Raw genomic sequence first — 13,923 nt, forward strand, 5'->3', positions numbered from 1 at the left:
TGTCCAACCTTCCTGATGCTCTTACATGACCTTAATGAAAAACGTACGTGGCCCAGGGAGTTGAGGAGAATGAAGTTCTGCAAATAGTTTCTAAATAGAAGATGCTGGTTCTGCAAGCATCCCAGCTGTCTGCTGCTGGATGGGGCTGAACTGGGCATGCAGATGGACCCTGGATCATCCAGCACTCCCTGGTTATAGCATCCTCCTTCCTTACTTCTGCCCAGAGCCAAGGATTCGGCTTATCTGCTATCCCAACATCATATATTCTACTTCATATGTGGCACTGTCTTTGCACAGGACTTGTGCTTACCAGCTCACAGTCATAGGATTGGCATAGTTTACATCTGCAACCATAGTTTTTCTGCAACCATGAGATTTAGAAGTCATTTAAAAAAAAATGAAAGCTGTGAACTGCAAGTCAGCATGCCTCTTGTTGCAGATGCTTTTGTACTCTCAGTATCTCTGTAACTACAGTACTCACAAGACTCACTCAAAAAGAAGTGTATGAAAGTAATGTTACTCTGCAGTGTATCAAGGAGCCCTCTGGAGATAAGGGAGGCTCAGGACTCCATGTTTTCTGTTCAATGAGAAATGACATGCTGAAGAGCCAAGCGAGCCTGCTAAGGGTTGACTCAATTTAAAAGCAACTACGAAAATGCACACCTGCAAAATTCACTATGAAAAACGTGCTGCTGAACTGTGAATTAATAAACCTGGCAGCTGAGGCACTTTGCTAAGCTGTAGCAGGAAGAGGAAAGTACTGTAAGGGATATTCCTGGGTGTCCACCCACAGTAAACACCAGGGCTGCTGCCAGGGCAGGTGGCAAAGGACTGTCCTGGCTCCCTGCACACCCACACCCTTGAAAGCTGGAGGAGGACAGAGGGTGTGCTGGGCTCCCAGAGCCACCCCAAAACATTCCCCGTTGTGTTCCAAAGAAAACAGCAATAAAACAAACTGCTAATGAGGATGCAACCTGACCCTATGCAAAGTACATGCCCAAGAACTCTCTGTCTGCCTGTGTCTAAGGGGAAAGGAAGGATCCTGTCGGCGGGAACTTCCAAGTTCATGGAGATTTTTAAGAAGAACAACAAAATATTTTGGGGTATTTTACTGGTAATAAAAGCTAGTTACTCACAAAGTAACAGAGAGCAAATACTGCATTGAAGGAAAGAGAAGCCTGTTAAGCACAGAACTGTACCCCGTGGAAAAAAATTATTTTTAACACTAATGTTAACATTTAATTTTCTTTAAGAAATACCAGTAAATCTTCCCCTAAGACTCTTCAGTTTCTGTTTTCCTCTCTGCCTATTGACCTACCCTGCTCATCTTTCTGTCCAGGAAAGAAACTTACTCATGGATTTTTTATTAGGCTGTTGATCACACTGTTATACAAATCATTCTCATACCCATTAGAACCTATGATGGCAAAACATCCAGATTTTAGTATCTTACAGCAGGAAATCAGCAGCTCCAGAAAACTAAAAATCCTGTGAAGAAACCACTCAGGACAGCATTCACAATCTTCTATCTTTTATTTTTAAAGACAAGAAAATAACATAGAATGTAGAAGCCACTTCTAAAGAAGATAAAGGGATGTCTGTTTAATGTAATGAAAGGTAATTTGTCATTCTGACACCTTCCTGTTCTGGAAAGAGTCAAATTCAGAGTAACACACAGCAAAGTGTGATGGCACAAGGCAGTTGGGTTATTCAAGCACATCATTGGCAGCTATTTCAATTAAGAACCTAATGATAAATGTGGACTGTGCTCCCCAAAGAAACTGTGATGATGGAGTTACCCAGGATGTAAGAATTTTGGGAACGGATGATTTAGGGACAGTATCATAGAGACAGAAATGATACTGTATGGAGACAGAAATGATACTGTATGGAGTAGTACTAATTGCAACCACAAGGTTTTACAAGCCAGGTCAGCACAGCCAAGCTACAGAAGTATTGCAAGGGAACAGGAAAGCAGGTGTGCAACTTACAGTAACTCAGAAGTAAGTTATTCCCCTTCATTATTGCCCAAGTATGTATTGAGCAAGCAGGAACTGAACAGCATTTTCTTTGCAGGAGTGTTCCAGACTAGCAAAGGCAAAGCTTCTGGCTGCACTGGGTATCTAAGGTCTTAATGAAGGAAATTCAAGTCCAGCATCTCAACTCTAGTCCCACTGTGCAGGACGTATTATTCTGACTTATTTTATGGGTTTCACCTGTAAAACTGTAACGCTAAGGCAGCTCCTCAATCTTAGCTTGTTAAATCCTTAGTTCAGCTAGCATATTCACAAAGAACGTTTTGTAACAAAGAAGTCTCCAAATTTCAATTGCAATTTTAACACTTGAGAATGTGCTTTCCTGTGATGCTGAACTCACATGTCCCAGGTACATTATGGAGATCAGGTCTGTGACACATCACAACCCCAAAAGCTTCCCACCTAAGACCAATAATGGAATAACCAATCCATCACATGCTATGACATGTTCCCCAAAACACACACACACTCAAAACCTTAAAGTGGTGTCAGAATGTTTATTGAAGAGGGCAATCTAATTGGTTGAACCGATCTGGGTACCCAGTAACTTTTAACATAAGCAAACAGAGATACTGTAAACTTGCTGGGCATGGAAACTGTGTTTATACTTAAATTGGACTTGGAAGAATGAAATAATTTAATAGAAAAATATAGCTTAAGTTCCCAGGCGCTCTGGATGACCTCAAGATCATTCTGAAAAAAAACAGAAATAGAGGGGCATACCCAAGGACGGAAAAAAGCTACACAAATATTTTCAAAGTCTGCTAATAAAATATTTAGTTGCCTACTTGTTATGATAGTTTTGCAAATATACTTCTAAAAACATACATTTCAGTCCCACCAAACTTTTTTTTTTGTCACTTGCATTATCAGAACTGACAGTAAGCATTCTGCAATAGAAATGCTGCCTCATTTTTTTCCTAGTGAGTTTTCTAATTGCTGGATTTGCTGGATTAGCTGTAGTGCTAAGGTTCCACCTACCACATGACAAGGCAATAAACTTCCTTAGTGATGCGGTGAAAATAGATTAGAAGAGGAAAAAAAGAAAGAGATGGAAGAAATTTCAGATTATTCTCAGTGCAGTCAATATACTGGCAAAAACAAAACAAAAAACACCACCTTGATTTATATAGGAACTAGAACAGCTGTACAATGGAAGATCTGCATGGAAAGTGAGCTCTGATCAGTGACAATGACCACGACAAATTGTGAGTTCTGTACCTGCATTTCCCACACCTCAGCTCCTGCTCTGCCGCGCACAGAGCACACAGCCCGCGGGACTCTGCTTTTAGCAGCAAACACCTCATCTTAAGAAGCTTCACGTACGTCCAGCGGGACCAGTGACAAAATTCAGCACTTGGGCGTTTCTGAGGAGTAAAGGTGGCAAGGCCCCTCTGTGCTGCTGCCGCGACCCCGTTTTGGGTGAAACCCTGCATTTCGGCTCATCTCAGAGGGAAGGGGACCGGAGGGCGCCGCAGCCCCGTCCTATCAGACCTCCGCGGGCCCAGCCTGACAGGGAGGGAGCTGCCGGCTCCGTTCTGCGCTGGGGCCGCTGTCCTACCCTGCAGCCGGCAGCCGCCCGCGGACCCTGCGCGCAACTGGGCTGCCCCTTGCCCTAGACCCGGCTCGGCTCTGCCCGGCTCGGCCCTGCCCGCCGCCCTCGGCCCTGCCGCCAGCGGCTGCGCACGCCTCGCCCCTTCCTCCTTCTCCTCCTCCTTCAGATCCTGCGGGTCGCTACCCCCGGCAGAGATGGAGGCCATCGAGGAGCTGGCGCTCAAGCCCTGCACCTCCTCCCTCTACCTACGGCCTTTCCGCCTCTGTTACCGGCAGGTGAGTGGCGCCGGCAGCTCGCCCCTCGGCGCCCGCTCAGCCCCTTTCAAGCACAGCCGGGCCGGGCCGTCCCGTTCCCCCGCCCCTTTCCCTCCGCCTCGGCCGGCCGGTGGGCTCTCTCCCCTGCCTGGTCGCGGTGTTTAGGGGCGGCAGGGCGAAGGAGGAGAGGCGGTTGTCCCACGGGCCACTCCGGTTCCCTGCCACCCCTCCTCTTCCGCCATTTTGGGACACTAGCGGTGTCGCCGGCGGATCGTACGCCTCAGCCTCATGGCGCCTCCCGCCCCGCTCGGAACCTCCCCTCTGGAGGCTGCTCTGCCCCTTTTCCCCTCCACGCCGCAGCTCTCCGTGGCCGGCGGGGTCTGGTGGGGCTCTGAATGTACAGTGGAGGCAGCCCGAAAGATCGGTGCCTCTGGAGGGCACTGCCTTGGGGTGTGCCACCAACTCCAGCTCCTCCATGGCTACACCACGCCTCCAGGTGCCCGATACCTCACAGGGGGATGGGGCTGTCTCCTTCCTGTGTTTTTTTTTAGTTCCCCTTTGAGCAGGGCAACTCGTGGGCCATGCTTTGGTGCTGGTAGTTCGTAGATGAAGGCCTTTTTGCCGGCCAACCCTTAGGGCAGGAGATTGTTCCTGGCATCCATGCGGTGCAGCGCTGCGAGGCACATGGGAAGCAGGGAAGGAAATCCCTTTCCTTGTATCAGTAATTACATCAGTATGAGTCACCTTTCACTGCATTCCCTGATACCTCCAACAACGGCAGGAATGCAAGGTGTGAAAGGAAAAGTCGCTTCCCGTGGCGAAAAGTTCCTTCCGACGTTTTCTGGAAGCGAGGTCATGCCCAGCGCTGGTGGTTCTGGGTGGCACTGCTGGTCCAGAGTGAGTTCTGACCCAGGTGTAGAGGGGAGGGAAGTGGGCAGACCTAGAAGTGAACGCTGCAGACCGCATCTTCTTGTACTCCTTTGCTTTCACCCTAAACACATCAGTGGAAAAGGCAGAAGAGGAAATATATATGAAGGAGGTGTGTTTTGGCCCAACAGTGAGATATCATACAGAAATGGGCAAGCAAGTGGTCCAATAGGTTTCATCAAAGCAGATTGAATTTGGTTTTTAAACTCTAAAAATACATTTTGTACATGATTTTCCTAAAGAACATTCTCTTCTCATTGATGGAGATAAAACATTTTGATTTGTGAACACCTTTACACTGAATTAATTATTTGCTTTTTAGAGAATTACTTGCTTTCAGAAGCCCTAAAGAACATTTTTTCATGTTCTGAATTTTTGATGACTCAGTTTATAAGTGACAAGGCTTCTTAATTTTATTTTCATTTATGAGTCATTCTCTATTTACACGAAAAACGGGATTTGATTAAAATGTACCACGCAGTATTGCAAAATTATATTTAATTGAATGCAAGTGCCCTAACTGTGATGAGTATGGTAAAGAAGAAATAAGGATGAATGTGTTTGGTCACATGCTGTGCTTTAACGGAGACCAGCATTGTCATGAAAAGTAGAAATGCCCCTTCTGCTGCTTCCTCTCCTTTCTTGCACAAGTGTTTGTGCAGCAACATAGTGAGATGGATCAGGGATCTGGTCCAGGTCAAACCTAATCTGTAAAAAAAAAAAAAAGAAAAAAAAAAGTTTTAAGTAAGTTGTCTTGATTCAATTCAAATGCTTATGCTGGCAAAGGGGAGGTGGTAATGTGGTGGTTAGGGATGAGCATTTGGGGGGTGGTTGAGGGCAGAGAATGTTTCTCTTGGCCACAGCACTGTCTTGAAATGAACGTGAAAATGTAGTTTGTATGGCATCTATACAGAAGCTGGCTTGGGTCCAGTCTACTGAGAGCATAAGCTCAACGAGTGCACAGCTGTCAGCACCTGACCTGGGAGACAGGCCCCACATTTATTAAAAGCACATTTTGCCTTTAAAAACTGACTTACTAGCCAGAGGAAATGCTAACTATTTTTAGGCATTTGACTAATTGTTTAAAGGCATTTAGGCCTGCGGAAACCCCATTAAATACCTAAACACTTAAGTGTCTTAAATTTAAGGGAGTTAGGTGTCTGATCTGCTTAAGTATTTTTTTAAATTCCACCACTCATCAAAACTGATAATTACTTCTAAAATTTGGCCTTTTATCTTAATGGTTTTATGTTAAGTAGATCTTTCACTTGTCCAACTTTTTTTTAGTTCACCTAGTGGGAAAAGGAACTTTGCCTTTAATTGGTGCTTTATCCTAGAGTAAAATTAGTTTCCCTCCTCATGAATTACTGAATTTAACACAAAGCTTATAAAAAGTCTTCCTGAATAACAGAACAAGTTAAATGAGGAAAATTTCAATAATTGCATTTGTAGCACTATGAAAACTGAATCTAGTTTGGATATTTCCTTTGTGCAGTATGTGGCATAATGCTGGAACTGGAAGCTTAGGTCTTACAGATATGTCTTGTGAAGCCATAATGTGTCTCCTGTAATTCATAGTAATTTGAAGATCAGTGCATATTTTTGTGTTATATCATATTGATAAAGAATAATTTAGGCCTTGAAGACTGAGATTTGGAAATCTATTTTCAAGCAGATGTGTTCCTAAAACAGGCATTGATATTTCAATGTAACTTCTCTGTATAAGGATATATATAATGAGTTTATTATTTTACTAGTTTGTTGCGGTTTTTTTGTAACGAGTGCTTCTCTGAACAAGCAGAAAATTGAAACATTTCTTACATACTTGTGAGGTTAAGGTTATTTCTGAGCATTCATAAACACTGAAGTTGCAGCATTGATTGTAGACATTTCAACATGAATGTGTATGTTTCATCATTGATTCTTTCTACTTGGGATTTCAGCTGTCAACCCTTTCCTCAAGTTGGGGCCCTCAGTCAGGTAAACCATGGTACATCAAGTGTGGTGGCTGGAGGGTGAAAGTTGGACAAGGTACCTCACATAGCCTGGTGAATGCCCTCTTCATTTTGCCAGGAGGAATCTGGTTTAGGTATTTTTGTTCTGCATGGTACTGAAAGAAGAGTATTCATTCATCTGGCTAGTTTTAATGTGTACTTGTCTCCAATGTGCAAAATGATTTGTTCTCTAAAGTGGCTTTTTTGTTTTTTTAAACATATATCACCTCATGAAGAATTGGCTTCTTTACCAGAACTCCATGGTAAATCTCTTTTCACTTTTTCCTATTGAAGTTTTTCTGCTTTTCATAAATAATTTATTCAAGAGACCAGAGGGATGGCTAATGAGAGATTAACTGAATGCCCAAGGGCTAGGGCATTTCCCTGGGATGTGGTAGAGTCAGGCTGCAAGATCTTCCTTCAATTAATATTACTTCCCACATCACAGGAGAGTGTGCTCATTTCTGGGAAACACATTTGTAGGTAAATCTTAAGCTTTGTATATGTTAGTCAGGCACTGGACTATATGTTAGGCAGACAAAATACAAAGTTTAAGAGTTTTGCTGAGACTAAGTCATCAATTAGGCTCCCAGTAGTAACAGTTGAGCAGAGTTGTCAGGAATTTGGGCAGGGTTAATTAACCAAATGGGAATTAGATTCAACATGGTCTTCTTAATCAGCACCTGAGCCAGGATTTCAGTCGTTCTGCCTGCTGGGTTTGGACCCAGTGCTTCTGCAGACAGAGTTTTTATGAATTGTGCTTCAGTAATTCTCAGAAGTTACTATATGCAATTGTTTGTTCCCATGGTAGCAGTTACTACCATCTCAGAATCATCAGAAAGCAAAGTAGTTTTGTTGCAGCTCTTACTCTGCTGTTCCAGTTCAAACCCATCTCCATCAGCCCTTGAAGCTAAATTACTGAGCTTTGCATAGGGCTAAGTGAAGTGCCTTTGCATATTCTTTTTGGTGCTCTGTATGCTGGGGACAGTCTCTTTTAAGGGAATGCAGAGCATCAGATGGGGGAAAGCATCTGGGTAAGGGAATAATATCTTAGGCTGTTACAGAAACTTGCCCAGAGCTCACATTTCAAAGCCTTTGTAGATCTAGCTCAGACTACTATAGCTTTGTTTTTGAAAGTTGTTCTGGCAAGGGAGCTCTTGCCACTGTTTCCTTACATTGTATAAATCTATGTGTGCATTCTGCCCAGGAACTTTTAGAAGTTAGCTACTAAAGTGATACCAGCTTGAGTAATTTTCCCAGTGTGTAGGTGAGTGAATTTGTATTTCCAATCTGGAATGGTGAGTGGGCATCTATTTCAGTGGTGTGGGATAAACCTTAAAAACTGTGCATGTCAATGGAGCCATTCAGTCAATAGTGGTAAATTGGAACTATTTTCTTCTTCACATTCCTACTTCACTTCAAAGAAGTCCAGTGCCAGAGCATCACATTTCTTCTATTGATTTAATGTTTACAGTCATTCATTTTGAAGTTAAACATGAAAAATGCTTCCTTCAAATTCATTTTAATGAATGATGTTTTCACTCTGTTAAGGGAACTTAATTATAAGCCCTTTTGTTTTTTACAGGAATTTTAAAGTAATTTTCAAGACTGTTGCAGATTTTAGCACATCATGAGCTGTATAGTTGGTGGAAAATGTACTTCAAGAGTAGTGTACAATTCATCAATGAAGATTTACTTACTGGTTTCTTTTGTGACCATGAACAACCCCTCTGTTTCTGTGCCTTACAACTTCCCTGTCTTGGAGATACCATGAAGATTAAAACTCTGCTTCTATGTATACATGCAGAGAAGTGAGGTCTGTATCATTAGTGTCATGAAAATTTTGAAGATGAAAACAGCAAAATGGTGCAGTATTACACTAATATTAACAACCTGATTTTATATTCAGAATTTTTAAAATATGTTAATAGCAATGTGAATGTGCCCAGCTGCCTGAAAGATTCTCTGAAACTTCCATCTGCTTTTTTATAAACAGAAAACATTCTTTTCTATTTTGACAGTTAAAAATTATGCTGTTGAGGGAATAAACAGATTTTTAAATTACCTGTTCAAACAAGTAAGTCTTCTCTTGAATCTTCAAAAGGCTCCACTAGTAGGAAATATGCTACTGCATAACACGTTTATTTGCAGTTCATTTTTTCAAAGCAGTAGCATAATAAAAGGAGATGCCATTTTTGCTGCAAAATTTGTCTCATTTTCCTCAGCTTGTCAAGTCTGTTATGTCAGTATATAGTATTCATCTTAAATGCAAATAGACTGCTTCTAGCTCAGGAAGTCCCTGAGCTTCAAATTGCAGGAGGATGAGAGTATTTTAACAGAATATTCTTCCTTAGGCATTTTGGCTTCTGTCAGAAGTTTGGTCCTGGATGAGACAGATTTTTGATCTCACTGCTGCTGTGTTAACCAGGAGTTATGGCTGAAGTGTAGCATAATTCTTTTACATGGGTAAAGAAAAGAAATGTGAAGTTTTTGCAGTGACAGCATTAAGGAGTTAAATACTGAGAGAACATAATTTCCTTTGAGAAAAACAGTGTTTGCAATTGGAGCACAGGCTTGAGAGAAGATAGTAAGGAATCTAGATGTATCTGCATCTGGCTCTGCCATATACCTTGAATTCAACTCTGGAAATCTGTAAATTTTTTTTGTTGAAACATTTATGAATTCTTATTAATGAAATGAGAGGAATTAGTAAGAGTAGTGGTTAAAAAGAACACCAGTACTTGTTTTTGTTTCAGTGAATATACATTGTGTTAGTTTTAACTTCTATATCCAGCATGCTTTGACAAGTGAATGTAGGGTTCTTTGAAGTAAAGACATGAAAAGTAGTTGGCAGTGACAAAACTTCACATTTTTAGGTCAGTCATATTATATTTTAACAAACTTAAGACAGCAAATGTCACTTATTGGAAAGAATAAGGCTCTGGCAAGAATCTTTTCTGGCATCCTTGTGCTGGGCTGAAATGCATTTACACTTGCATAAATGAATATTAAAATCTCAATTTAGTATCATCAATGGCTGGGCTACATGGGTTACTGGGCAATAGCTATCAAGTTAAGACTATTATGAGGAGGTACATAAATTGTAGTTAACTTAAACCAGTATTTTTCAACTTCTAATGTGCAGCTCATTGAGGACAATGGGACTGCTTGTAGGTCATCCACATGAGTCAACTCAGAGAAGCAGATCAATTAACAGGAGATTTTAATGTGTTACTGAGGTCTGCAGCTTCACTGGAAGGTGTTTCCAGGTCTGCAGATGAAGAGTTTGAAAACCACTGGCTTTGACAACACCACTCCAGTAGCCTCATCTGCAAGGGCTTGTCTACACAGGACTTTCCTGATTAACTCCATGTCTCATTCTACAACAAAGAGTCTGGTTCTGTTTATGTTAAACCATTTTCAAAGTACGATTGCACTTTGAATTCATACCCTACCTTAATCCACGTTAACTTTTCAGTGAGTGCCCTGAGGGAGCAGTAAACTAAACTGAATGACTGTGTCCACACAGGGGTTTAATGGAGTTTAACTAGCAGAATTCAAGTTCATCAAGGTACTAATTTCAGATGCATTTTCTTAATGTCCTGGTGTAGACAGGCCCTAAGAATGAAAGTGGTTTGCTTCTAAGTGAGTAAACCATGTTATAAAGTCCATCATTCAGATTTGATTGTATTTTTTGTGTGCAAAATATGTGTGGGGTATAAAGTTGTCTTTTTTGAATGGTTTGGTACTGTCTCTTTCGTAACAGTTGCAGTTAGAGATGAGAAATAAAACAGTATGTATTTTCTTCAACAACTAAATATTCTTATTTGTTTTTCAATTTGGGTCAAAATAAATACGTTTCCTTCTATATCAGAAATGTCTTTTTTCCAGCATAAAAAAATCCATGATCTGAACAATAATTTCATCTATGACATGTATATTTTGTATGTTTCAAAGCAGATGAGCACTGTAAGATTCCAAGTGTTCATAGCAAACCGGGTTATTATGGAAATTAGTAATTTAAAATAAATGGGAATGCTTTTTAAAACTATATGCTATGTCTGTATGGGATGAAACTATACTTACTGTTTTCCTGAAAATACAAGCATCTTAAGTAGCAGTTTTACTTCAACTGCTGCCATATTTAAAATGCATTTGTATTTTCAGCTGTAACTCACAGGGGTCAGCTCCCGTGCTTTGAAAACTCTGCCCAAGTCAGTGCTGCATAAATAAGCACACTTTACACAGCAGGCATAGAAAGCTAAATGCCCCTCTGACTTGCATTCAGATTAATTGTTCTTCATAATTTTTAACTAATCCAAGTTAAAGAATTTAGCTTTTTGGTACTGTCCTTCAGACATTGATCAAAATCTTGTTAATACAGGAACGCCGGAGTTTACTTAAGTTTAAACAAAGTAAAGCTCAGTTTTTCTTAGTGGTCAGCTCATGTCACACTAAAGCCCCGATCACTGATCAAAACAGCATTAATTATTTGTTTCACGTTGCGGTTGCTGTGTCAAAATCCTTTAAATACCTCTCGGAGCTGAGAGGGAATCTTAGGGCCTGTGACAGAGCAGCTGGTCTGGACATGGGCTGATGCCCCAGTTGACAGGTTGTTGGATTAGAAAGAATATCAAAGGCAGTGAGTAAGATTAGGGATAAGTGAACATCTGACAGCAGTTTGCAGCAGGGGAGAACAGATGATAAACAATGGGAGCGGGGTGCGTGGGGGGGGGAGAGGTGAGAAGGCCATGGGAAAAGTGTGGCGGCAATCACTAAAGCTCCAGGTTGCTGAGCCTCATGAAAAGAACAGGAAATGGGATTTGCTGGGACAGATGTGCTGAGCGGTGATGAATACATTATAGGGAAATGAGGCTCAGCTCCTAAAGGTGAGAGATGTTCTTTCTCTGAAAACAGAAAATACAAGAAAAAAAAAAAAGCGTTTACCCTCCTTGAGAAGTAGACAGTGATGCTTGAAAACTAATACAGAAAGGAACGAGGCTAATGGTAATTTTAATTAAATGTTTATTCCACAGTAGTGTGCATGAGGAACTATAGGACAATTCTTGGCACTTACAGTGCTAATTCACGTGTGATGTGGCATGTTTTGTTTTAAACTGAAAATTGCACAAATGGTACAATAGTTTGCATGATGGAATGGCTCTTGACTGGATAATGCTCAGATGCATGTTCTGTATCTGGTATGTATTATATAGCACCCACATAATGTAGGTTTGTTCCTCCCACTGTTAAAAGAGTTGTACTGAGTGATCTTGTGAGGTCCTTCCAGCCTCACATTTTTTCAGTTCTGTAAAGTGATTGTATGGATGCTTGTAGAAAATTATACATGACTGTTCCTGTTCCTTAGAATATTATGTACTTCTCAAACATCTTTAGTTAATATTCTTGATGGATAGTTTTCAAATATTCATGATACAGTTATCTCAGAAAGCCAGCAGTAACTTTTTTTATGTTTGCTTGTGTGTGTCAGTTCACTGACTGAGTTTCTTGTGGTTTGGGTTTGTTTTGGCTTTTCTTTGTTTTTTTACTCCTTAGAGAAAGTATCTTTTTTTAAAAAAAAACAGATCTTACATATACATCTTAATAATGTAGCTTTAAGCAGAGGAGGAAGATGCAGAAAGTATGTTTGTTGGCATTGCTCTAAGAAAATATCAGAAAGATTTGTTCTCAGACAGCTACAACTTTATTCCACAAAGTATTCTCCCAGTTTATTTTACAAATTCAAGCTTGCTAAAATAAAGTAGAAACAGAAACTGTGAGTTACTAACTATAAAACATAAAGCTCAATGGTGTATGGACAAGAGGTGACTTAGCTGTAATGGGAATGCCCACCATCTGTCTTTCCTGACCTCAGATCCCTCATATGTGCTGCCCCTGTCCTCAAGATGAGGAGGCATGTGTCTGGTCTCCTTTAGTCCCTGTTTGCTTCTAGCCATGTGTAGTGTAGTTGTCACTCTGGTTTCTAAAAGAATAAGGGATTTGATCCAAAGTCTGGGTTGAGTAGCTTATGTAGGTCTTCATGTTGGAGAAATGTCATGTGTAGTATTTTCAGTGCTGTAGCATCACCTAAATACAGCAATTGAAGCATCCATAGAACTCCTGCGATCCATAAAATCCACAAACTTAATGATCAACAACTGTACTTCAGGTGGCCATAATAATAATTAAAAAATGGTGTTAAGGTTAAGCACAGCAAAACATATAGAAAAGAAAAGTATGCTTTAGTGATTCTGATCAGCATAAGTACTATACTAATAGTTCTTTTTTTTATAAAACTTTGATTTCTGTTTTTGCTTGAAACCATGAAGGAAGAACTTGCCATTTTTAAGCAGTGATTGAAGACCAGTTGCAGTTGGCTTACATAGTTCTTTAGTTTACATCCAAGATTTAAACTCTTCCAGGGTCACTGTCATTATGAAGGTTTCAGAAATACTGCAGTAGAGAAGTAGAAGTGTATATAATTAATTACTAATTAAGTAAATTAATTTAATTCCAGTTATATATGACTTTTAAACAACAAATACATTTCTCTGTATCAGTGTGCTCTTCAGAATAGATGACAGGTTAGAGGATGTTTCCAGGTTACTTCTTGAATCTTTTAGTGCATTATTTTTTTCACAATGGAAGGATGATAAGGAGATGGGAGTCAGATTTCAGTTGAGTCTATCAAAATTGAGGGGTAAAAGTGAAATTAAGAAAATAGCAAAACCTGGAACTAGTTGTATCTGTCACTTTGAACTGATTTTTTGGGGGTGGAGAGAAAGGAGAGGATGAAAAGCCCTGAGGATCTTTGTGAGGAGGGTCTGTGAGAAAGTCTTAGGAGAAAAATCTAAAGATTGTTACTAAGCCTTGGCTTCTATTAGCCCCCTGCTGCTGTTCTTCATCAAGTTGTTTTAATGGCTTTCAAAGCAAGTGAGTGGAAAATGGTTTCTCTGGAAGTTTAAGGAGACTGATCTGAAAACTGTCATTGCTTTATAAGTAAAACACATCAAAGTTTGATGGAAGAATTGCTTGTTAAACACATTGTAGATTTTAATTAAAAAAAATGGGAGATATCATAAAAGAGGCATCAGATAACATAACTACCTAAAGGTGAAAGTTTAATGGGTTGTCATCTGCTCAGGAACCTGTGTTAA

The 13,923-nt window shown here is 40.5% G+C and overlaps 1 protein-coding gene and 1 long non-coding RNA gene across 2 annotated transcripts in view; both read left to right on the forward strand.

The window, feature by feature from the left end:
* The first annotated feature begins 2,523 nt into the window (after window positions 1–2,523).
* Window positions 2,524–13,923, forward strand: part of NUDT14 (nudix hydrolase 14) — a 56,625-nt gene continuing 45,225 nt past the window's right edge. Inside the window, exon 1 of the mRNA XM_071745379.1 lies at window positions 2,524–3,866. Within this exon, the coding sequence (XP_071601480.1) occupies window positions 3,786–3,866 (81 nt within the window). The 5' untranslated portion in view covers window positions 2,524–3,785. The remainder of the gene's footprint in view (window positions 3,867–13,923) is intronic.
* On the forward strand, window positions 6,909–10,437 carry LOC139796879 (uncharacterized). Its single transcript, XR_011726190.1, has 2 exons — window positions 6,909–7,029; window positions 8,352–10,437. It is a non-coding gene; the product is annotated as an uncharacterized lncRNA (long non-coding RNA).

Source organism: Heliangelus exortis, chromosome 5 (assembly GCF_036169615.1).
Source record: "Heliangelus exortis chromosome 5, bHelExo1.hap1, whole genome shotgun sequence".
NCBI lineage: Eukaryota > Metazoa > Chordata > Aves > Apodiformes > Trochilidae > Heliangelus > Heliangelus exortis.